The sequence below is a fragment of the Barbus barbus genome (assembly GCF_936440315.1).
Source record: "Barbus barbus genome assembly, chromosome: 41".
Lineage (NCBI taxonomy): Eukaryota > Metazoa > Chordata > Actinopteri > Cypriniformes > Cyprinidae > Barbus > Barbus barbus.
In genome coordinates, this window is record NC_136719.1 from 10,351,045 (window position 1) to 10,377,784 (window position 26,740).

At 36.0% G+C, this 26,740-nt stretch overlaps 1 protein-coding gene across 2 annotated transcripts in view; it reads left to right on the forward strand.

The window, feature by feature from the left end:
• Positions 1–26,003, forward strand: part of LOC306860748 (neurotensin receptor type 1-like) — a 35,301-nt gene extending 9,298 nt beyond the window's left edge. Inside the window, exons 2-4 of one of the 2 annotated variants that reach the window (XM_079402623.1) lie at positions 9,183–9,384; positions 18,417–18,501; positions 22,014–26,003. In XM_079402623.1, coding sequence (XP_079258749.1) covers positions 9,183–9,384; positions 18,417–18,501; positions 22,014–22,263 — 537 coding nt within the window. In that variant the 3' untranslated portion in view covers positions 22,264–26,003. The remainder of the gene's footprint in view (positions 1–9,182; positions 9,385–18,416; positions 18,502–22,013) is intronic. The other variant, XM_079402624.1, reaches the window with a different exon arrangement.
• The last annotated feature ends 737 nt before the right edge of the window (positions 26,004–26,740 follow it).

A 26,740-nucleotide genomic window follows, 5' to 3' on the forward strand; every position in this document is an offset into this window, starting at 1 on the left:
TACCTTTCAGTCAGTAAATAAGACAGAAAGAGACAGTGTTGACAAGATTTTTTTTTTCCCTTACATCATGGGTAATGCTAGTATGGCGGGAAGGTATAAGGCAAGTTTCAGCAGAATCTAAATGTAGCAGACTACGCCACCCTATTACAAGGGAAACTAATAACTACCCACAAAGGAACAAACAGGTTCAATAGTGCAAAAAGGACCCAAGACGTGGATATCAAAAGTGCAAAACTTTATTTAATACAATCAATAAGAAAGGGTAAAAAAACTACAAAACAACCAACACATTCACATACACTAAACAAAAAGTAAGGTTTACCCGGGTCAGGGAAGGCAGCAACTGAGCCTAGGGCTCCTATAATTGCAAATTCTATTACCAGGTGCACAATATCTCACCATACACACATGCAGAAATCAAGCACAGCACACAGCACTCAGTGACAGGGAACCCTCCACCGCATAAAGACTACCAGCTGCCCGCCCTGGACCTCAGCTCCTGCAACAAAAACTAGACATCACCAAATGACACTTTAAATAGAAATCACAAAATAAATTCCAAATAAACAAAGGAAAAAAAAACCCTGAAAACCCAAATAAATGACTCATGAAATAGTTAATCAAATAAGTAAACAAATAAAAGAAATGAATAACCAGCTTCTACACACAGGCCAGAAAACCTTGCGGCCCTGTAAATGATCTTACTACAAGCTGGTCTTCAAACTTAGATTTAACAACATCACTGAAGAGTTTAAATGTAATTCACATTAACCTTCACTTGGCATTCAATATCAATTAACTCAAATATTACACAAAATTAAATACAACACAGTATAAACAAAACCAAGAAACAAAACTAAACCAACAAAATTATATGACAATCAAAATACACGCAAACACCCACACACACACACACACAAACAAAAAGAGTTCAGCTGCAACGCAAGACCCAGACGATGTAGTGCGAACAAGACAGCAGCATCGAAAAATGTTGCCCCAAGAGTTATCTAAAATGCCAATTGCTCCTTCGTTTTATGGCCACAGCCTTTGATCTAACAGCGTGATCACACGACAGGAGGCATTGTCCTGCCACGGCACGAGACCAGATATTGTACTACAGTTGTAAATCCATACAGATAACAAGCAGCGACCAATCAATGAAGTACGAGAAGTCCACTATAAGAGGTAGCAGCCGCTAGCCAGCTACCGCGTCCAACTCCACAAGAGCCACAGGAAGCGCTCACCAACCGGAAGAGGCGGTCCTCGGACAGAATGGCAGAGACAGTACCCAGGCACCTAGGAACGCCATAACGTCTCGTTTTTATACGCTCCCAGGGAGCATATCATAGGTTAACCCATACAAAGGGCGTGGCGACTAATAAATGATATCATACTGCCATTCGAGCCACTACACTAGCCTTGAATGATTTTAGTAAAGCTATGACTGATTTATCAGCCTCATCAATTTTGCCATAAATCATGCAGAGCCCTAGTACTGATCTCTAAATCAGATATAATGTAGTAAGCAACATTTTTGACCATTTTAATTATAAAATCTGGTATATATCGTTAACTGTGCCACAAAGTGAAACTCATTTAAATTACGGCACAGCAGTTAGTTTTGCTCAGCACTGAAGAAATTAGGAAGAAACTGTTGACTTTGATCCATCCAGATGCAACACCTTGCGAAATGTTTCCATTTTAAAGCTCTTAAAGCAGGGGTGTCAAACTCAGTTCCTGGAGCCCTGCAGAGTTTAGTTCCAACCCTTCTCCAACACACATACTATGTCTTTTTCAAATAAGCCTGGGCTGTGGCCCTCCAGAAATGAAGTTTGACACCCCTGTCTTAAAGGGACAGTTACTTAAAAAATGTAATTCTGTCATCATTTATAAGATTCAAAAGGTCATAAAGGTGCCATAAACTAATCCAAATGAATGTGTGAAATGAATCCTATTTGCATTTGTTTTAAAGTTCTTCATTACCCTGACCAATGGAGGAACAGAAAAACCTCAGGTTTCATTAAAGACATATTCATGTTTCTAAGATTAACAAAAGTTTTAAGGATCTGGAACAACGTGTGTGAGTGAATGACAACAGAATTTCAATTTTTTTGGTGAACTATCTGCTTTAAGATATTTCATGATGAACACTGACAAAAATAAAAAATAGTATCCTGCCAACAAACAACACCCAACAAGCTACTGAAATAAAATTGTCATACGTGTATGATACATCTGAGTATGGAAAACCTGAGAACAATTCATTTTTTTACATTTTTTTTTTTACATTCAGAAATTAACGATAACCAAAACTGTTTGGTTACCAACACACACATGCACACACACACACACACACGCACGCGTGCGCGCACTGGGTTTCCATGTTTTATGGGGACATTCCATAGGTGTAATGCTTTTTCTACTGAACAAACTGTATTTTCTATCGCTCTATCCCAACCCTACACCTAAACCTACCCCACAGGAAACTTTCAGCTTTTTTAGATTTTCAAAACTTCATTCTGTATGATTTAGAAGCTTTTTTTCTCATGGGGACCAAAAAATTTTCCCACAAGGACAAGTGGATTGGATATTGCCATCTTTGTGGGGACATTTTGTCCCCATACCGTGGGGTGAACTACACACACACACACACACACACAGCTATACCTTTAAAAACCGCTTTAGATGTTGGAGCATCTGAGGCATTTCTATTAGTTAATATGCAATAGCCTGCAGGGTCTGAATGACAGCAGCAGCAAAAGGAAGAGGAGAGAATTTATTATATTTTGATGCAGTATTACAAAGAATTTTTTTTCTTTGAAGCAACACAGTGTTTAATCTGCACTCTCTGAGACAGAAGGCATACCTTTTCAAAGAGTGCACCCTTAAAGGTACATATTAGTACGTGAAAGGAACAAAAGTGTAGCTTTTTGAAAAGCTAGAAACAGCTTTTGTATTTTTTTTTTCTTTCTAAAAGCGCAATTCAACCAAGGACATGTCATGTTGAACAAATGTTCTTATAATACAGAAAAACTGGCTTTATTGTATTTCTGTGTATTTAAGAAAGAACGACAATTAAGATTATGAGAATAAAAATGCATGGGAGACAAAAGACAGTACAAATAAACAAACAGTGTTCTGTCAGTAACCATAGAAACCTCACTAACCCACCCTCAGCTTTAACACACACAATGGGCATGTGCTGCGATTTGAAGTGAACAAATATGAATTAATATTGCTCATAACCCTCAAGGGCCACACTTGCAGGTTGTGGCTACACACCGCAGCCCAGGCTTTAGCTAATTACCTCATTAGAGCCTCTAAGGGTCATTAATTGGTTAAATCAAACTGCACAGTACTCAAATTGAACAAATATGTACAAGGCACAAAGAGCTCATTTGAATAACTCCAACCTATTGCAGTGCTGCAACTGTGTTTTATTAACACGCACGGCTGTGCCTGTTGCTCCATTAGTCTGTTTATCATCTGTTTCATAAGAGCATCCCTGTTGCATTCCCATTATCTGTGGGTTTTTTAGTTTGATGTAGTTGTCTGGTGGGATCAGTGGCTTTACTGAGTGAGGCAGCTTAGAAATCTATTGATGATAAAAAAACAAAAATGAACAGGCAGCTAATCTGTTTAACACATCAAAATGCACTTGCCCCAGCTTTAAAGGTGCAGTGCTGAGTAAAGAGAGAATTTAATTATGAGGTCTGCTCAGGTGGTCTGACACTGGACACAAAAAACTAACAGAATTTTAACTGTGAAATTAGCATTTAACATAAACATTCCAGAAAAACGAATGCATACATCAACTTGCTAATTGTAATGTTGTGGATGTTGTTTGACATACACCCTAACAAGTTAATGCTCAAATCTTGTGTATTCATTTCTAGCTATTGTGCTTTTGCATTTATTTGAATTTAATCAGTAAAGTTACCCTGATTTATAAAATAAACTTGATAACCCCCATCATAATACAGGTAATAAAAATTTCTAAATTAAACAGAGCACAGTGTTGCCCAATAATATAATACCCTCAGGGTGACTATATTAAATAATGCAATACAAATTAATATAATATAAATACAACATACAATATAAAAATAACATAAAATATCCCAGTGTTCATAACTGATTAAAAGAAGAAGACAAATAACATTATTATTTATATCAAATGTAATCAGATTTGATGTGTCACACAGATCTTTGGAAATGCCTTTTACAATGCAGGCACAGAATGGGAATAAGAGTGGGGGGGGGGGGGGGGGGGGGGGGGTACTAGAACAGGTAACCATGGCACAAGAAAACAGAGAACAAAACACTCATATAACAACTGTCATATGTCATGCAGTAATTATCATGCAGAGCCCTAGAACTGACCTGTAAATCAGATATAGTGTAGCAAGCAACATTTTTGACTGTTTAGATTATAAAATCTGGTGAATTTAGGTAAATATTAAGAAGGGGGGGGGGCAAGAACAGATAACCATGGCACAAGAAAACAGAGAACAAAACACTCACATAACAACTGAGTAAGAATATAGTAAACAAGCCGTTTTTACAGAAATTTAAAAGTGACATTGATATATTTTGTTCTTTCTGTGAATTTTCTTCTGAAACTGTAGCTCGTTTGTTTTGGGAATGTCCTTGTGTTCAGTCTTTTTGGAATAATCTTAATGCTTTGATTGTCCAAAATGTTTTTTTATGATTTCTCTTTGTGCTATAAACACATTCTTTTTGGGTTTTATGTTAAAGATAAGAATCTATTTCATGCAAGTTTTTGTATAAACCTTCTGTTATTTATTGGAAAGTTTTATGTCCATAAATGTAAATATACTAAATGTAAACCCCACTTTAATGTCTTTAAACAAGAACTGAAACTGTATTTAAATACAATATCAATGTCTGTTAACAAGAAAGCTTTAAAAACTTCAAGAATCTGTGCTAAATTTAACATTTTCCCTTAATATATTTGTATCTTTATTTGTATGCCCTCTATCTCTCTTTTTGTCTGCCAAATTTAAAGTACTTACATTTATTTTTCTATCTATTAATCCATGTTTTTTTTTTGTTTTTTTTTGAAAGGTACTGTGTTCTTTTGTACATACTGTTCTTCTCTGTTTGTTTTCCATTATACTGTATTCTTTATTATTTTTGCAATAAAAAAAAAAAAAAGAATATAGTAAACACCAGGGCTTTATATGGGCTTACAAGGAACACATGTGGAGACAATCAAAGGTAACCAATCAACAACAAAAACCTACAGAGTGAACCAGCACAGGAAACCAAGAAACAAACTAAAAGTCCAAACACAACACAATAAATTAGTGCTGGGCAACGATTAATCGCATCCAAAATAAAAGTTTTGTTTATATAATATATAAACGTGTGTGTGTGTGTGTACTTTGTATGTTTATTATTTGTATATATAAATACAAACACATGCATTTATATATTTAAGAAAAATGTGTTGTGTTTATATATTAAATATATTTATATATAATATAAGTTATATGAATATAAACATATACATGTAAATATTTTCAAAATATATACTGTATGTGTTTGTCTTTTTATATACATAATGAATACACACAGCACACACACATATATTATATAAACAAAACTTTTATTTTGGATGTGATTAATCGCAATTAATCGTTGCCCAGCACTACAATAAATATATAATACTATAACATATACTGTAAAAGTAAATGTATTCTCTTGAATATAATGGTAATGCTTATAATGGTAATGCTTTACAATTAGTTTAATTTAGTTAAATAACTACTTGCTATGAACAATAAAAAATATGTCTAAAGCATTTATTAATCTAAGTTAATGATAATTCCAATATTTACTAATGCTAAACTAAAATGCTTTACTAAAATCAAAACTTGTATCTTATTATTATTTGATGGACCTGTGCTAACAAGTACTAACAGTGAACAGTTGTTTTTTTCTTAACTAACATTAACAAAGATTAATTGATGCAAACCAGAACAACAGAGTGCCGTAGGCTCAGTGGTGTCACTTCCTGTCAGAAGGCCAGGGGAGAAGAGCATGGAGACTGTATGCATGTCAGGAATATTTGTAAACATGAAAATATCTGTTCTGTTACCCAGAAAAGGTCTAGGGAGCATAGTGTGCTAATGTTGAGGTAAACTGCTGAGATGCCATAGGCCATTTACCACTGAGGTAAAAACGATGCTGTCAACCTGGTTTGCACTGATGAAAACAGAGCCATGATAATACTGCTGCTTCAGTGTCCAGACTAAATAAAAACACAGTGAACATCTTCAGTCATGGGGAAAGGGAAGTGGTGTGTGGCCAAGTATGGTGACCCATACTCATAATTTGTGCTCTGCATTTAACCCATCCAAGTGTACACACAGTAGTGAACACACAGTAGTGAACATACACCCGGAGCAGTGGGCAACCAATGCTGCAGCGCCCGGGGAGCAGTTGGGGGTTCGGTGCCTTGCTCAAGGGTCTCACCTCAGTCGTGGTATTGAGGGTGGAGAGAGTGTTGGTTATTCACTCCCCCCACCCACAATCCCTGCCAGACCTGAGACTCAAACCCACAACCTTCAGGTTACAAGTCCGACTCTCTATCCATTAGGCAGTCGTGCCCTGGCACTCTGTTGTTTATGGTGTAGCTAATCCATGCAGGACTGCAGGAACCTGAGCACAAGGCCCTCGACAAGCAGACACTTGAGTGGAATTTGATTTGCCACATGATTTGTTTGCTTATTCGAGTGTGTATGTGCACTGTTGCCTAAGTGAGCATACCTGCTGGAAAGCTTTGATGGAGAAATGATATGGGAATGTCATTTTCCTGGACATTCTTAGACAAACATTCATAGACAGTCACAGTGCAGACCTTCCTCAGTCACCAATCAGGGAACATTCTACTAAAAATTAAACATGACTCACAAATAAGCATAATATTCGTCTCTGCTCATATAGGTGCATTTGCACAATGCCTAAATAAATCATGTATAAATACAGTATGTGGTCAGGGTTCTCCATTATACCAACACTATCATTAAAATCAATCTGAACTGTCTCAAAACACAACTGTCCATTTAATAAGGTGGCTGAACTCCTTTAAACTACCTCTGCGGTTCCCATGGAGATGGGCTCTTTGCAGGTTGAAGGCAAGTTTAAAAAACGATGTGTGCAATCACACACAAAGCATTCCATCTGTGATGCCAGGGGAATCAAACAAGAATACAAGCACAAATTTGCCTGTCTTCTTGTCATGACTGAATAATAGATTGACTTGTAGATTTTTGAAAGTTCCTTTACTTTTGAAAGTAATTTCTGCCATATTTATATACATTGGATTATGGCTGGTCTGGCTTTTGTATCTTATTGAACTCAGCTAAAGAATCCCTAAAGAAATCACATTTGTTTGCCAGTACACCCATGGCTTTGTTACACATGGCAGACCAACCCTCTTAATTTTGCTTGTGTTTGTGTGTCTTCATAAACACACAGAGGATTTTTCTCTGTATTTTGTTCAGTGTGAGAACTGATTTAACAAACATAATTAGTGAGACAGCCTGCAGTTATGTAATGTGAGATTATTAATCCCATTAAGGTTCTTAAAACCATTAGAACATAAATTAACACAAAGTGTTAGAACATAAATTAAAAATGCTTACATTAAATATGTTTAAAAAATGATGAGGATGCAGTATATGAACATTTAGCTTTTTTGCTAAATAATTTGCGGAAAACAACATAATTAAAACTGTCAGGCACAATGATGGCAGCTATAACACATTCACTGCTGTAAAACATCTGCACCAGGATTTATTTTATATTTAAATGATTTATATATGCATACCGAATTTTATGAAATACTACAGCATACTACTCATTTCGTATATTGCTTTTTTTGGTACTGCCAATTATTTATTATTCCTGCATCATATGCTTTATACCTGCAAACACTACACTACACCATTCCTGAGATCAATTACACCAATATGCCACAAAGCCCACTTTTCACATCGCGATTAGAACCAAGTTTGTACTTCATGGTTAGGCAGATATGATGACAAAAAATACAATATGATATTTTGTTCCCATGTAACCCAACATCATGTTAGCACCCAAATCCTCTTACTGGTGAAATCTTGAAGCAATGACTTTTTAAAATTGCTTTTGAGTCCTGTTTGGTTTTAATTAGTAGCCCTGGCCCAACCTTGCAGTAACAAGCAAAAAAGAACACTTTCTTCTAGAACATGTTCAGTCCTAACATCTCTGACCTTTCTCATTAAAGACTTTAAATATTCCCATCCTCTTTCCCTTCAGTAGGTTTTTAATGTGTTGAAAAAAAAAACCCAAGTTTGTTCCTGCAGATCCCTTTTATGTTTCTCAGTCTGGAAGGAACAGTCCTGGGCTCTTTAACTCTAGTCATCTGCTGAACACCAATTTAACATGACAGCCTAAAACAACACCATGTTCTTCTAAATTAGCACTAAGGAGTATTTCAATAGTCTTGGCAAGATCTCTGGTTTTCATGCAGTGCAGATGTCAGAACGCATGAGATTAATTTGCTTTGGCAACAGCAAAAAAAATGAAAGGAACAAAAGATCAGCTGGTGCAAAATGGAATGACGGATATAGGAATGTGACCAGTTCAAGAAAACCTATGAGGCCCCCACATCTTGCACCAATAATTACTGTGTGTGTGTGTGTGTGTGTGTGTGTACATTAGGGGTAAGTGAGTTTATCAAAAGGTGTCATGAGTACCTTCTTATCCAGGTGGAAGAATGATAAAAATGATCATGGCTCCTTGAATACACATAACTGATACCAAAAATAAGTAAAAAAACAATGTTATTTGACATACTCAAGTTTGACTACCAGGCAATGCATGAAATTATAAAATATAGTCTATATATTGAATGCAATAAATAAACTCAATGTTGCTTTGGATAAATGTGTTTGTCAAATGCATGCATATTAATGTTTGCATACACAAATAATTCGTCAATTTAATTCAAATTTAGTCCAACTGACTTCCAGTCTTTTATCATACACACCCTCGCAGGGTGCCCTGCCAACTGGAGATAGCATTGTGGCAGTCAAAAAATAAAAATAAATAAAAGTCAAAGTCCTTTGCATACTTAAGTCCCTCTTTTTCCTTGTTCCATTTTCCTCAAGGTGAATGCCTTCCTGTCCTTTGTGGTTCCCATGGCAGTGATCTCAGCATTAAATGGAGTTATAGCCAGTCAGCTGCTGCGCATGTTTCGGGAGTCTGCTCAGGACAATCGCATCTGTATCATCGGAGGCAATGCTACCATGCTCAGTGTTGCTGTTGAACCCAACCGTGCCCAATCAATGCGCCATGGAGTCATGGTGCTGCGTGAGTACTTTTATGATTTCTCAAGTATAGCGTATAATAATATAAAATATAAAATCTATGCATACAATCAGTAGTATACAAGAGTAAAAAAACAATTATATCTTAAAGAAGACCAAACACTTTTGTGATGGTGGATTTCCAACAGTGATATTGCCTACTGTTTTAAGTAGTCAACAAATTACCTTACACTACCATCCAAACATTTGTGTCAGTAAGATTATTATTTTTATGTAAATTAAAAAAACATTTTATTTAATTCAGCAAGGATGCATTAAATTGATCAACAAGTGTCAGTAAAGATTTGTAATGTTACAAAAGATTTATATTTCAAATAAATGCTGTTCATTTGAAATTTCATTCGTTAACGAATTCTGGAAAAAAAATGCACCATATTTTCCACAAAAATATAAAGCAGCTCAACTGTTTTAACAATGATAATAGTAAGAAATGGGGTTTGCAGCAAATCAGCATATTGGAATGATTTCTTAAGTATCATGTGACAGAAGACTGGAAAAATGGCTGCTGAAAATTTGGCTTTGCCATCATAGGAATTGTTTCCTTTTTATAGTATAAAAGAAAAGGTTATTTAAATTCATAATAATATTTCACTGTTTTTACTATATTTTGATCAAATAAATGCAGCCTTGGTGAGCATAATCTCCTTCTATCAAAAACATTTAAAAAGAATTTACCAACCCACCCCAAACATTTGAACGGTACATATCTTAAATTCGTACAACAGCCAAAACAGTCCTCAAATCTGATTGGCCGAGCATCATTCCAATGCAGTCCAATGGTTTTATTGCACAATGTGGAAGCAAAATATCCCACCATTACCATAGTCCTGTGACAGCATAGGGCATTAAAATTGTTTAATGCGCACCTAGCTGTGCATTATCCTTGTTTTTGCACACTCCAGACAGACTGTCAGTCTCTGTATTAGTGGATGGATTTTTTGGTGGGAATCCTTACTTTAATTTACTTGGAAGCCTTCACAAACTACCCCAAAACATCCATACTTGCAGGACAAACAATCTTGATGTCTATATGAGCAACAGCTTCAACTTACCCCTATTAGATCAAGTTCAAGCTCATTTGTATAGCGCATTTTATGATACAAATCATTGCAAAGCAGCTCTACAGGAAATTAAGTTTCCACAATATATTTATATATTGCAGAACCTTAATATATTTAACTTATGGCAAAATTTGGTAATTCTGTATGTTTTCTGAGCGTTGGCATCCTCTGAGGTTCTCTGAGGGGTTTGCATTATCTTTTATCAGGTGTTCGGTCATCTCAGATCATTTAAGGGTTGGATCCAGACTGAAGCTTCTGTAATTTCTAGTTACCACGGGATGTTAATGATGTTGATGAGAAACAAATAGAGACATAATTAGCGTAGCTGCTGTTCAATCTAAGCAAAAATGATTTGTTCAACCCAAGCTAAAGAATAATAATAATGTACATTTGATCAGATATAACTGCAGTACAAGATTATAAGATGCATTATGTGAATGCTTGGCTAAAGAGATGTGTCTTTAATCTAGATTTAAACAGAGAGAGTTTGTCTGAATGTTATCAGGAAGGCTATTCCAGAGTTTGGGAGCCAAATGTGAAAAAGCTCTACCTCCTTCAGTGGACTTTGCTATCCTAGGTACTACCAAAAGTCCAGAGTTTTGCGACCTTAGGGATGGTGTGTACCTAACTTGTCTTCTACCACGCTACGTTGGATTGTAGCGTGGTAGAAGACAAGTTAGGTACACAGGAGCTAAACCATTAAGGGCCTAAAGAGATGCTATTGAAACCTTTAACACTTGCCCTGCAATTCCATTCTCTAGGAGAATATGTGTGTGTGTGTGTGTGTGTGTGTGCGTGCGTGCGTGCGTGCGTGTGCGTGTGCGTGTGTGAGTGTGTGTGTGTGTGTGTGTGTGTGAGTGTGAGACCATATATTATTATGATAAGTGTTGTGCAGTGTCTCACTGAGTGTATTGATCGATGAACAGAAAGCTAATAAGGAGCCTGGTTTTCTCATTTAACTAAATACAAATCTCTCTATAGATGAATATAGCCATAAACTCTTCACAGTGAAACAGTGAAAAGCATTTAATTTATAAAATACAGGACAAGGCTGAGTCACATGTATGTTTTATCACAAAAGACACCTATTATAAAGCTCATATCAGCACAGGCTCTCTGTACTGCCTTACTTGCTTCCACGAACAGCTCTATTTTATCTACCTACTTCTTTTCTTTCATTTTACTGGCAAATGAAAACTGAATATTGCATGTGTGCAAAGCAAATTATGTTTACTCCCCACAGCACTTTGTAAGATTTCATATAGTTGTTTGGATTTGTAAAATGTTTGGTGCTGGTCTAACAAGGAAGAGCAAAAACTATCTGCCATAGCAGTTCGGTTTAACTTCATTTTAAAAGCCGCTTAATTCACTTTGGACTTAATAATAAACAGGAAGAACATGAATTTTTCCATTAGAGATGCAGTTAGATATGTACTCTAGGGAAGACTCTAGAGCTAGTCTGTTTTGCCCGTTGACTGCAGCGTCCATTAAAGGGTAAGTGTACGGTCTAAGACTTTTGACTGCTCTCACACCAGCTTTCAGCACTAAGGGGGAGACAATTATTTTTAAATCTTATCACAATAGAGGGTTTGATGTGAATTTGTGCCAGAAACACCTTAAGGGCACCAAGAGTAACCTGAATAATTTAGAGGAATGAGGGAATCACATGACAGAATGCATTATTTCATGAAAAAATACAGTTATACGTTAAAGCATTTGATATATCACTTCCTTCCTTTGTGAAAAAATAGTAATACAATATTAATTAAATAACAGGCCAGTTTTAAAAGTCCAATTTGTAATAATGTGGGGGTGGTGGGTGGCACAGTGGATAAGACACATGCCTTTGGTGTGAGAGACCTGGGTTCGAATCCACTGTGAGACACCAATGTGTCCCTGAGCAAGACACTTAACCCTAGTTGCTCCAGAGGCCTCTGACATATATAGCAATTGTAAGTCGCTTTGGATAAAAGCGTCAGCTAAATGAATAAATATATAAATAAATATATATGTCAAATTTAAAGTTTTTAAAGTGCATTCTACTTCAACATAACATACTATGAGTATATACTTGAATTTTAACTGTAGTGTGTTATTTAATATTACAATTAAATATAATATATTTAAATGCACTAAATTGCAGCTTCATCATTACAAATATATTCATAAATATGACATTCAAGTTCATTTATTTATATTGTTACACCCATGTTACGCCTCTCTTTGTCTCCTTGCACTGGCTACCAGTTACAGCTCGCATCAAGTTCAAGACACTGATGCTTGCATATAGAACAACCACAGGCTCAGCACCCTCCTACTTCCACTCACTATTACGAATCTACATCCCCTCCAGAAGTCTGAGATCTGCTAGTGAGTGACACCTTGTGGTACCATCACAGAGAGGCTCAAAATCAGTCTCCAGAACATTCTCGTTCACCATTCCTGGCTGTTGGAACGATCTTCCCACCCCTATCCAGAATGCTGGATCCCTGTCAGTCTTCAGGCAGCAACTGAAAACTCGTCTCTTTCGACACTACTTGACTTCATCCTTTATAAAAAACTTTCTTTCTCTTTATTTATTCCTTCCCTTACTAGCTTGTACTTATTTGAACAATGCCTGAGACTTGGTGTTACGAGCACTTCCTCTGTCTGATTGCCTCTTCAAGATTAATCGCTTTATGTATTCCCCAATTGTAAGTCGCTTTGGATAAAAGCGTCTGCAAAATGACTAAATGTAAATGTATTCAGTCAGTACATACTGTATTTCAAAGACAATAGAAGAAATTCTAAAATATAAAGATGTAGTTAAGTTCTACCAACGTGGGTCAAAAATTTATATTATTATTATTAAAATAATACATAATACATTTTCATTTAATTTCAGTTAGCAAATAAAATGCAGTTAAGTGTCCTAAAACATTAAATTCTGTTCATATTATTTTAAAGCGTATTATTCGTAATAAGTACTCCTTTAAAAGGTATGCTATAATGTACTTCTTATAACAAGGATTTTGTGCACAAATGTGTACTTAAAACAGATTTTGTGCGTGGAATTCACAAAATGGATTTCTGAAAGTTCCAAAATGTCCCAAAAAGTTTCAAAAATTGATTGCAAATGAATTTTCAAGTGAAAAACAAAACAAAACAGGTGTTCAATTTCTTCTAGGACTGCTATTATAGTGCCCCCTCAAAAAAACAACAAGAATAAAAAAGAAATGCTTCTCATTTCTGCATGTGTGATTATGTCAGTTTTAAAATCCTGCCTGGGGTTAAAAGTATTAAAGGGTTAGTTCACCCAAAAATGAAAATTAGCCTGTGTTTTACTCACCATCGAGGGCATCCTAGGTGTATATGACTTTCTTCTTTCAGACAAATTCAACTGATAGTTTTCAGTCACGTGACCGGCTCGAAGCCCTGGAGGGCAAAACATCCATAGAACTGCTGCACAAGCGTGTCAATTTTTCATCTGTTTCCCAGCCGCAAATATCTAGATCACCTCTCAAAAGAATAAAACAAAAGGTCTGAACAAAATGCAAGTTTTGGCCATTTGCAATCCATATTAAGCCCCCGCGGCAATATTTAAATAATAAACAGTGCGACAAAATGCTGTAAAAACACTTAAAGTGCTGTAATACATTTAAAACTGTAATATTAAAATATTAAATTCAGTAATCACCATATTAATGATGCATAGTTTACACAGGCAAGCAGATGAGGCCGGAATATGAACGCAGTCCACTTAATGATTCAGTGTTTTCCTTCTAATGGTTTTCTATGGGAAGCCATTTAATGTGAAACTTTGCACATTGCGTTTATATTCTGGCTTCATCCTCTTGCCAGTACAGAATATACATCAATAAGGTGTCCACTGAATCTCGCCTTTTAATATCTGCGTTTTACTACATTATTACTTCATGCAATCTGTGTAAAAACAGCTGGCGGTCAGTGGAGCAAAGCTTCGTTTCTGTAAGGGAAAGGGAAGTGGTGTGTGGCCAAGTATGGTGACCCATACTCAGAATTTGTGCTCTGCATTTAACCATCCAAGTGTACACACAGTATTGAACACACACCTGGAGCAGTGGGCAGCCAATGCTGCAGCGCCCGGGGAGCAGTTGGGGGTTCGGTGCCTTGCTCAAGGGTCTCACCTCAGTCGTGGTATTGAGGGTGGAGAGAGTGTTGGATATTCACTCCCCCACCTACAATCCCTGCTGGACCTGAGACTCGAACCCACGACCTTCAGGTTACAAGTCCGACTCTCTATCCATTAGGCCACAACCAGATAGACGTGTGAGGTTACGTGAAAACTATCAATTAGAGTTATATAAAAAAATTGTCCTGGCTCTTCCAAGCTTTATCATGGCAGTGGGTGGGTGTTGTTTTTTCAACAGTCCACAAGACGTCAAATAAAGTGCACGCATTCATAATAAAATGTGCAATATTTAAATTCAAGTTAAGTTTAATAGATAGATTTTGTCTTTACATAACTTTGTAAGAACATTTCACCATTGAGGGAATATCTCTCACCATATCTTCTTAGTGAATGTGCATTTAAGAAAAGAATGTCCTTAAAGATTGTATCTGGCTGTATGACAGCATTTAGGAGAGCTAGCAGAAAGACATTATGACTTATAGATTCACATTTGTAGAGAGAGTAAAAGAAAGGGAGGAAGATCTATTCTCATTGGTTTGCAATGTGATTAGGTGCTCATCTTGACCCTGTGCAAGAACTGTGACAGGAAGTGTCACTCTGACCGAGAAGAGGAAGCAACATCTCTGGTCCTTTTCAGATGCTAATAATTGCTTCCATCAAGATATTACACACCATTTTTATGTTTCTCACAAATTTGCCTTACACAAGCTGCATGAATAATTCAAGTTGCATTTGGTTAATGAGTCTTAATCTGCTAAATGAGACTGAACCCACCCCCCGAAAGAATGAAAGTGGCAAAATTTAATGGACAAAATTCTCAATAGCGCTGCCTAATTACCATATTCACAACCTAAAATAATAGAGCTAATTAGGTCTTATCAAAGCACAGCACCAGGCAAGATTTTTGTCATTTGTGACTGCATTTATGTATCTACTGATTTCAAATGAAATCAACACAGTCTGGTACAAAACCATGAGATGGACACGCTTATTTTTTTGTTTCAGGCAACTCCTGATACACATTATGGAAAATACAGCTTATTGTGTAGACAGCATGTGTTTGTAAGCTGTACACATCATTTATTTGTGTCGACAGTGCTGTCTGAGGCAGTCAGTGTTTTGCTGCTGTGTAAAGGGCATAATCCTCTTCTGTGTGATCTGTCACTGATATGTATTTATGTTTGTTTATAAATCCAAAGCTATTTGGAGGAGCGGGATCAGCCAGGCTTTGAGAACAAATAAAGTCTGGCTGCCTTTTGAAACACACACACACACACATATATACATGTATATAGATATATATCACACATGGATGTACCCAAGTGCCTTTCATTTCAAAGTTAATCAGACAAATGTGTATTCATGATTGAATTTCTAGAATTTCATCCATGGCTGATGGCCAACATCGTCCTGACACATTAACATTCAGATACAGAGTGACTCACTCGTTTACTGCTCCATTAGTGATAAGATAAGGAGATAGACAGGTGGAATGAGGAGAAAATGAAATTCATCAAAGAAAACAAGATCATTTAGAGTGGTGGTGAAGGATTCAAATTAACCGCAGTGAAAGAGTTACAGCCAAATTGCCTAAAGCAGTCGGCCATTTTGCTGCAGTATGCTGAAATTGAGCAGAGCAACATTTACAAAAATGTTACATAGGAATATGAACTGTTTTACTTTGATAATGTGAGTACTGGGGGAAGAGACTTGTAGCTCTCGTAATTATTTTGCTGTTCTATTTTTTTATGCGTCTCAATAAATGATCAAAAGAAAGGAAAAGCTTCCACTCTAATGGGATTGCTGATGGTGGAAACCCCTGATAACTGAGACAGATTGCCATTTTCAAAAGAAACAAACTGAGGCCAATATTTATCTGTCTCCAGCTTACTTCTCTTGGGCTTTATCTTTTAATTGCTTCTAGTCTAAAATAAAGAAATACAAATTCAATTTGGGTAATCAGAAGAACCCTGGGCAAGATTTAATCATTCAAGAAAAGCAGAACAAAACAGAAGAACTGTTGTTCATATAATTTACAAAAGTGGAGATTATATGAGTCAGCATTTCTGCTGGAAGAGGAATCCCTCCATAAATCTCACAAATGCACACAGCCATTTAAATCCCCATCTGTGTGATAAATTGGTAACTAGTTTGATCCATAAAGAAATTAAAAGCCTATGGTTTTAGCAGTTCTCTGTTTTGGCGCTGAGAGATAAACACACAGGGAGCTGTGGTGATAGATTTGCTTGAGGTGAACTAGTGCTTGGTTATAAAGAAAATAATGTAAAATCATCTGCCAAGCTTATATTCGTCATAGTTCCAGTAAATACTGTAACAACAAATGATTTGCTATTTTGCTGCACAAAAGATCACATAACAGAATATTTCATTATTTTGCAGGAGGTAAAAATATATGCTGCCATTGTTAACTTGCATTAACAATCAGTTTGTCCTAAACAGTCCTCTCTATGTAGCATCAGAAAATGTGATTCATTCTTGTTCATTCAGAAGATCAATAAAGATCCCCAATAAAAATGACTGTACGATGTTTTTGACTATGTTTAGATTTTTCATCAGCTTTACTGCAGTTTGCCTATTTAAAATGATAGTTTCAAAGTAGCTTCCCCAACACTGAAAAAATATTATGCTTAATTGTACCAAAGGACCAAATAAAACACAAGAAAGGTAAAAACTCTGTATATAAATACATGAATAAATAAAGAAAGAAAGAAAAATAAAACAATGATGTATTAATATTTTACATATAATAAATGTATTAATATATACAAATTTAAATATTAAATATTTTAAAAAATATTACATTACATTGAAATAGATTATGTACAAAAACAGGTTAAAACCAATTTGGAGAAACTATCTTATTTATTGGTATTTTGTTATAAAAAAAATTACTATAATGATTACTCCTGAACTAACAAAATATTGAATATGAATGAATGTTTACTAGATCAGAGACAGTATTCTAGTACACACTAACATTTAATAGTCTTCTTTTTCTTTGTAATGAAACACCAATAAAAAGATAATTTCTGCCAAATGGTTTTTAACAACATGACCAAGGAGGGAATAATACCTGGAATATGTTGACATTCATATTCATCTCGATGTATGGCACAAATCCGTTCCAGCCGTACATGATTTGTAATCTGCTGTATTTGCATTAGGTTTTATTCATGAAACACAAGCAAAATAAATTGCCATGTGAAGCCATCTGTGTATAAATTATGACATTCAACTGTCTGACAATGTGACAATTTGAATATGAATGGTTGTGCATACAGTTACACAGAATTCATTCCGCTTGTGTTTCATGAATAAGGTTTATCGTTTTGAAGCTAACTAAAAACAAATTAATATTCACATACAGTGTGAGGAAACAGAATCAGGAAGCAAATGTGTGATGTCACTATATGAGAGATCAATAGGTTTGTGCCTCTAGTTAAGAGCCTCATTCAAATATACAACAGAGATTAGTGATCAATCCCTGCTTGACTCGGATCAGACCTGGAGGGGCAGATAAATTGAAATGGGATCGGTAAAGAATGAGACAGATCAGAGAAAAATAAATGGTTCATGTAAAATTGGCAGATACGAATCTATTTCTGTCAGGAAATAAATTATGAGTCATCTGCTTCTACCAAATATGACTATTACATGCAGAAACCACCAGCAGAGCTCTTGAAAACTGTTTATTTACATAGATTATTGCACAAAGGTGGAAATGCTGCTTATTATGACTATGTTTTACCTATTTTTATTTTTATTTTATTCTATTCTCCACAGGTGCCGTGGTCATTGCTTTTGTGGTGTGCTGGCTGCCATATCATGCTCGAAGACTAATGTACTGCTATGTCATTGAATGGACACCGTAAGTTTCAATTCAAAGACAACTGAAAAATCACAAAACAATAAAACAGGAAAGCATGCTCTCAAATCTTTGATTTGCAATCTCTTACTGGACAGCATGCACAAATGCTGAGCTTATAGATGCACAAGTGTAACTGCAACTCCAGACCAATATCAAATTCCTCTGTTTTTTAGAGACAAAGTTGCTGAAGTCCAAGAGCTTCTTGAATAACATACAAAGTAACTGTAAATAACAAACAAAGAGAATAGTTATAGCCTGTAGCTGCACACTATCAATGCTTTGTTCTGGGCAGCGCCTACGAACAGCAGTGCACATAAATCACGATGCATCTGGTGGTGGTAGTGATTTCTGGGAGTTTTCTTCAATGACTTAGGGCCGGATCAATAAATCTGTGCCATATGCTCCAACACTCATCTTATAATTCATATAGAGCAGCACTACATACATGGTGCAAACTAATCCGAACAGCTTGTCAGCTTGTACATATGATTTTTATCGGTGGCTCACTGCACACAGATTTATGCTGTAGTGAGCTTTCTCAAGCATATAAATGATGGGACGTTTTTATGATTCAGTGCACATACCACCTCATTGGATGTCAAATGTCCAGAAAAACATGGCATTTGAACACTTGCTGAAAAATGCATACGTTTCAATAAGAATTATGCGTGGTGCTTCCCTATTCAAATCTAGTTTAGATTAGACAGCTCGGACCCCTTTCTTTGTAATTCTAGAGGGCTTTAGAGCATAATTCTATTAGATTTTTGTTCTGGAGTTTTGTCATTCACAAGTTGATTTTTTTTTTTAATTATACCCCTATGCTTATGCAATTTAGGTATAAAACCAAAGATTTAAGGCAACTTATAGGGCAAAATGTAATAATGTCAGGGTGTTTGTTCAAATCCTTAACCCTAAATATGAACAGTATCAATAGTAATGCTTGTCCACACAATGAAATGATAGGTAAGAGATCTGTACATTTTGGCTGCAATACTGATTGCAAAGGTTACATATTTTTTAAACAGAAGTGCTTTAATATGTTCCAGTGAGCTGAGGCAGTGCTTGATGTTTTAGTACATTTGATGTTTTAGTAAAGCAGAAAAAAAGTGAAAATATCAGAGATGTTATGGGAGGCAGCATTAAGGTTTTGATAAAAAAAAGCTATATGATGACAGAATATTTGAAAGTAATATTAGATTAATCCGTTGTCAAATTAATCAAAATGATCACTGTGAAAATACAAATGCGGATGTTATGGATGAATACGAGGCTCCTAATGTCAGTCTACCAGTTTCTTTTCATTTATGTAAGGTCTTTTAATTTATAAGAAAAGTATTAGAGGAGACTGAGGACATGTGAGTCTTGCAAGCATATATTTCAATGTGACAAACTAAACTGCTACAGAATCACTACAGCCAGTCACACTGAATTAATTCATCATTAAAATCACAGAAAAGGGAGAGATCTCTCTGTCAGATTTATGATTCTTCCCAGTCTAAGTGCTGTTTAGCTTTTTCACATGCAGGGCTCATCATCAGTGTTGCCTTAGGGAAATCAAAAGCTTCACCCTGATGACCAACTAATTATTATCTTTAAAGATACATTGCATATGAATTATTATACTCATTATTTATACTTTAAAGGTCTTCAGCTGAAAGAGTAGTTTTCAGATTTTAAATACTTTTAAGAAGTGTCTCGTGAAGACTGAAATTATGATAAAAACATTACATTTTAAATTAAATACAAGTGTAAATTTCATATATGGAGAGCTAAAGGGCAGACATCAGTCTCATAAGTCATCAGAGCCAAACACGTTTTGCTGATGATTTAGTCCATTTGTCTCCTAAGCCGATGGCCGTCTGATGTGTTTTTTTTTTTTTTCTTCTGCTGGGTTTCAGAAATATAGGTAGTGCTTTTTATTAGCAGATGAATGGGTAGATAGTAAGGACATTAAGGTCAGGCTTTGTTACTGGCTTAGATGGCATGGCCACAGACTGGTTATAAAATGCCTGATGTATGTTGCACACAAAAATTGTAAGTGCTTTTTGAAAACATCAAGCCATAAACTAATTTGTCTGGCATACAGATTTTTTATCAGCCTCAAGGAAAAGTTGACAGTTTTGTTTACAAGGTCCCCGGCTGCTACAATGTGCACCATCAAGAAAAAAAATAAACTAGTTTGTCAAAGTTTTTAAGGATTGCAACATTGAATGTTAATACCCTCTCTGAGCTGATAGAGATTCATAGTGATTCTGTCTTCTGTGGATTTGCTACATATCATAATCCTGATGTGATCAAATATCACAGGAATAATGCAATATGATGTCTGCCCGGTGTAGTCAAACCCCAATTTCCATTTTTTGCATGTGATGACAAGACATGAACCCAAGGGATATAAGACTGTTCATGAGATTGCACTGGGGCAAGTCAAATGCAACCTTCATTTGAAGCATTTCAAATTAATATTTCTCACACACACTCAAAATCACTATGCAAAACCTTTTTTCCTCTCAGCCACTCCTGGAAAAAATTGCTCTCTCTTTCAGCACAACAGAACATTCAAAATAATCACATGCAGTGCAAGTCATCACAAACAAGCAGATTTCAGTTTACATGAGCCATATAGCATTTACATAAACATTTTATGTGAATATACTACAAAAATATGGGGTTAAAATTAATAAGATTTTTGAAAAGGTTTTTTGGAAAAAAGTCATATGCTCACAAAGGAAGCTTTATTTGATCAAAATACAGTAAAGACAGTAATATTGATAAATATTTTTACAATTGAAAGATTATTGTTGGAAAAGAAATAACAACTATATTTTCAGCAGCCATTACTCCAGTCTTCAATGTCACATGATCCTTCAGAAATCATTGTAAATGCTACTCAAGGTACATTTTTTATTATTTTCTATGTTGTGCTATTAATAGTTGTGTTAATATTTTATGGAAAGTGTGGTACATTTTTTCAGGATTGTTTGATGAATAGGAAGTTCTAAAGAACAACATATATTGGAAATAGAAATCTTTTCTCACATTGTAAATGTTTTTACTGTAACTTTTGATCAATGTTTTGCATCCTTGCTGAATAAAAACATTAATTTCCTTAAAAATGTATTATAATAGATATGGATTTCTGAATGTTGTAGGGAAACTGATACAGAGAGTAAAAGCATGTTTTAGGGGAAAGATAAAGTACTGTACATATGAATTTACCATGAGTAATCTACAGCCATTAGCAGAAAATGTTTCCAGTTTAATAAAAGCTATTTATCTGCAACATGTAGTGCAATATTGGAGAGAGAAGTGAAAGCTTAATTAAACTACATAAATGAAAGACATGAACATTCACTCACCTTCATAATGGCAACCCTCATGTAGTTGCTATAAATTGGGGACTGAAGCTTTCAGACTTAAAAAAAAAAGTATTTTATTCACAGATTAAAACAGCTACCAAATAGTTTATATGCATGCTGCACCAACAAACTGTATTTTTTTCTCTTCCACAGTGCTCTCTTTGATTTCTACCACTACTTCTACATGGTCACCAATGTGCTCTTTTATGTCAGCTCGGCCATCAACCCCATCCTCTACAACCTTGTCTCGGCCAATTACCGGCAAATTTTTTTTTCCACGCTTCGCTACCTAATCCTGCCATGCCGCCATAAGAAACAGAAGCGCATTCTCACCAGACATTCTATCAGCATCTGCAGCAACCAGACCTTCTCCACCAATGTCATCAAAGAAACCATTTACTGAGTGCTGTCAAGATTCAGCCATTTCATTCCTGTATTTCGCTCAGCCAAGGAGAGACCGCTGAAGCGAAGAATGTTTTCATATTGAGTTATTATTACAAGAATGTATTATGTCCATGCTACTAAATCGCCATATGGAGCTTTTAAACGTTGCAGAACTGGCAAAAGAGACTCGTACAATGTTTATGGGAAGAAATGTAGCACAAAATACACAAAAAAAAACAAAGAACAATGTGCTGAGACTGTGTAAATAGAAAAAAACTAATGTATATCCAGATATTCATTGTTTTTCATTCAAAGTATAAAATGTATATCTTTGTTGTGCAGCTAAAAGAGTGAAAAGATAAAAAAAGTATTATGAAGGGAACAGACTGCCATCATTCACTGTTGTATACACAGTATTTCTATCCAGTTTATATAATTTACCAACACTGGAATAACTGTGAACACAAGGACATACACCATTATGAATTTTATTTAATTCACTGGTGCACAACAGGGGCTTTCAAAGCGGAGGCTGCTACATTGTCAAATAAGTGATTCTTGCTCACAACACACCGAGACACTGTCGTCATTCCGTCGCCTTAGCAACAGTCTGTGCGCAAAAAGGCAACGCTCTAGTGTGCAAACTGTAAAAGAATGCAGGATGACGAAAAATAAATGATTCTCTCATTCTAAAGTAGCTTCATTTGAGCACTGCCTTGTTCTGCAATTTGCAGAGAGGAGAGAGTCTTCAGATTGCAATGACAGAATGTTCAACAGGCTCAGTGGAAAAACGTGCCTCTACAATTTAAATTTTTGGGTAAACCAAGAAAAATAATTTTATAATTGGTATATAGTAAACCACTATAAGTGGTATATTATTTTCAACCGTAATACAGCACTAACCTTTAGCACCACTCACCAGAACATTTTATTTCCATTGCTTGCCAAATTCAGGTTCATCTGTTTAGGGGGAAATTTTATGCAGTTTTAGCATTACTCTGTGGACATTTCACTTTGAACATGCCACAAAAGGTGTTAAGGGGCAACTTATCGTTTTGCATAAATGTCGCCACAGGCATGGTTTTCCAGTGAGCCTTGGCTGAGAATATGTGTGGCTGAAGAAAAGTGGAAAAGCGGCACACCTCTTAAACTCTGTTCAAAGACTTGTGGACAGTGTTGAGATGAGCTTTATATCAAACATAAGTAAAATGGAACCATTTAGAGAGAGATGAATGGACTAGAATAGTAGATAGAGGGTCGGTGACAATGATAATAATAGATGATAATAATGGATAATGGAATGTGATAATACTAAAGAAAGCCAAGAAAATGTGAAGTTCGAGACTGCTGCTTTTTTGTGCCTTAGAGGTGAGGAAGCTCTCTAGTTCATGGTGCAGTACAGTGATTTTCCATTAAATCAAAAAAGGGTAGAAAGTTTGTTCAATGTTCCTATAATTGTCCTGGACTTGTAGTCCACCTGACACCTGGTGGTGTGGATGTATTTTGCTTGTAGCAATTTTCAGTTACTGATGCCACTGACCGGTCACAATTAATTTAATCCACAAGTGAAAGTATTCTAAAACAAAGTAGTTATCAAGATAAAGTAAGTAATATTCATCTGGTCATGTGATTGCCACATGGCCGGCCCCCGATTCGACCAGTTCCACGTACAACCTGAATTCTGGAAATGTTGGGACTTTTTAAAATTTGAATAAACTGAAAAGTAAAAGACTTTCAAATCACATGAGCCAATATTTTATTCACAATAGAACATAGATAACATAACAAATGTTTAAACTGAGAAATTTTACAATTTTATGCACAAAATTAGCTCATTTCAAATTTGATGCCTGCTACAGGTCTCAAAATAATTGGGAAGGAGGCGTGTTTACCATGGTGTAGCATCCCCTCTTCTTTTCAAAACAGTTTGAAGACGTCTGGGCATTGAGGTTATGAGTTTCTGGAGTTTTGTTGTTGGAATTTGGTCCCATTCTTGCCTGATATAGGTTTTCAGCTGCTGAAGAGTTCGTGGTCGTCTTTGATGTGCCAAATGTTCTCTATAGGTGAAAGATGTGGACTGCAGGCAGGCCAAAGACTCTTCGACTACAAAGCCATGCTGTTGTAATAGCTGCAGTATGTGCGTTTGCATTGTCCTGCTGAAATACACGTCATCTGGAGGGGAGCATATGTTGCTCTAAAACTTTTATATACCTTTCAGCATTCATAGTGCCTTACAAAATATGCAAGCTGCCCATATTGTATGCACTTATGCACTCCTATACCACCAGAGATGCTGGCTGTTGAACTGAACTGCCAGTGGTTTTTGGAAGTATTCCTGGGCCCATTTAGTAATGTCATTGACAGAATCATGCCAATGAGTGATGCAGTGTTTTGATGATGTTATGCACTGTAGACAGGGCGCTCAGTCGGGGGGGGGGGGGGATGCAATCTGTGAATGCGTGCAGTTGCTGACACTCGCGATAGTGTGCAATGGCTATCGTATGCGTGCTGTTTGTTTCCAATTTCACTTTCACTTTCAAATATGTTCAGCAAGGAGGGGAGAGGATGGAAAGAGGCAGTGACTTGGGGGGCACGGCCAACGAATGCCCGTCTCTTGACGCTTGCCCTGGAACAATGTAGAACAATTTTTGGTGTGTAAATTCACTTTTTTATCGGTTTTATTTTGATAAACATGACACAATACGCTATAGCATTAATGTAACATGAAAAGAGTTTGTAACCCTATTAAAGCACAGGATGAAATACAGTGAGTGAGTCTGGTAAATCGTGAATTAGCTGTCATCATCAGAGCTCGTGCAGCCTGCTGCGCTGGAGAAACTGCGATGACCGTAACCCGCGACTGCTCACGAATCGCTCTTTCTGTAGCCTACTTTGATAGGCTATACTGCTTCAATTCCGATGCTGATTGATCTGCTCAAATCGAACACAACTTTATGCACTCTGCAGACGGTGTGCCGATGCTCCTCCAATTAATTATCCATTAACGGTTTAAATAAATAAGTTCGTTAAGAAAACTGAGGGGGCACAAATTCTTTCTGAGGGGGCAAAACCTTTGCAATTTGACGTTGAGGAACGTTGTTTTTCAAGTATTCCACAATCTTTTTACGCACTCTTTCACAGATTGGAAAGCCTCTGCCCAATCTATACTTCTGAGAGACTTTGCCTCTCTAAGACATCTGTTTTATAGCTAATCATGTTACAGACCTGATGTAAATTAACTTAATTAGTTGCTAGATGCTCTCCCAGCTAAATTTCTCAAAAATTGTTGCCTTTTCAGCCCTTTGTTGCCCCCGTGCCAACTTTTTTGAGACCTGTAGCAGGCATCAAATTTGAAATGAGCTCATATAGTGGATAAAAGTGTAAAATTTGTGTGTTTAAACATTTGTTATGTTCTCTATGTTCTATTATGAAAAAATATATTGGCTCATGTGATTTGAATGTCTTGTGGTTTTCATTTCATTCAAATTTAGAAAAACGTCCCTACATTTCCAGAATTCGGGTTGTAAAATAAAGCTTTTGTTAGGCTCCTGATATAACTGGATTTTTGATGTATATATGAAATCCATCCACATGAAACATCATGAGTGAACTCTAGAGAACATGGTGGATATTCACAGCAGGGAGGGAGCTGAGCACTTGAACGGAGTTGTAGACCGGTGTGTTGAAGTATACTGAATGGAAAAAGAGTGTGTAACGTGTGTATGATGGCCAGGGCTATAAGGGTACAACAAGCAACATAAAAAGAAAAAAAAATGAGAGAGTGAATGGTAGGAGAGACCACCTGCTGAGGCTATAAAGAAAACAAGACCAACGCAGTAAGAGAGGTTAAAATGTTTGCTTGATGGCTCTCTGGGGTAAGAGAGAGCTCATTTTGTTTGGATGATCTGCATCATTGTTGCTATTACTTTTTTTATTGTAATTTTCTTGTTGTTACCTTCATATCAATACCTTTCCTATGTAAGCCTGAAGTAAGGCTACACTATAACTTATTTTATGGAGCTAAACTGACTTTACAGTGTTTTCAATCAGTAGTAATCAGATTCACAGTTAACATGCCTTTAGAGTGTACCTCAATGCTCATAGTTTCATAAATCACATAAATGAATTCAAAACCCATCTGAATTGATGTTGAATAAATCAATATTATGTACATCCCACAGTTGATGTTAACTTGTGGTGTAAAAAATAAATATGTTAGTATTGCAGTTAATACTGGAATTGAATAGTATTATGTGTTGGTGTTGACGTGTCACATTATTCTTTTCTTAATTAAGACTGAAATTCTGATTGTTATGTTTTATTCATTTAATGGGGGAATAATTCTGAATAATAAATTGTTCAAAAAGCTTTTCTTATCACACTTTAAATGTTTATAAAGCTTGTGATGTTTGATAATGGATTTCTGCCAATCCATTATAGTCCACTAAAATTTAATGAGTTTGTTTTGCAAATAAGTGAATAAAAATGGAATTATG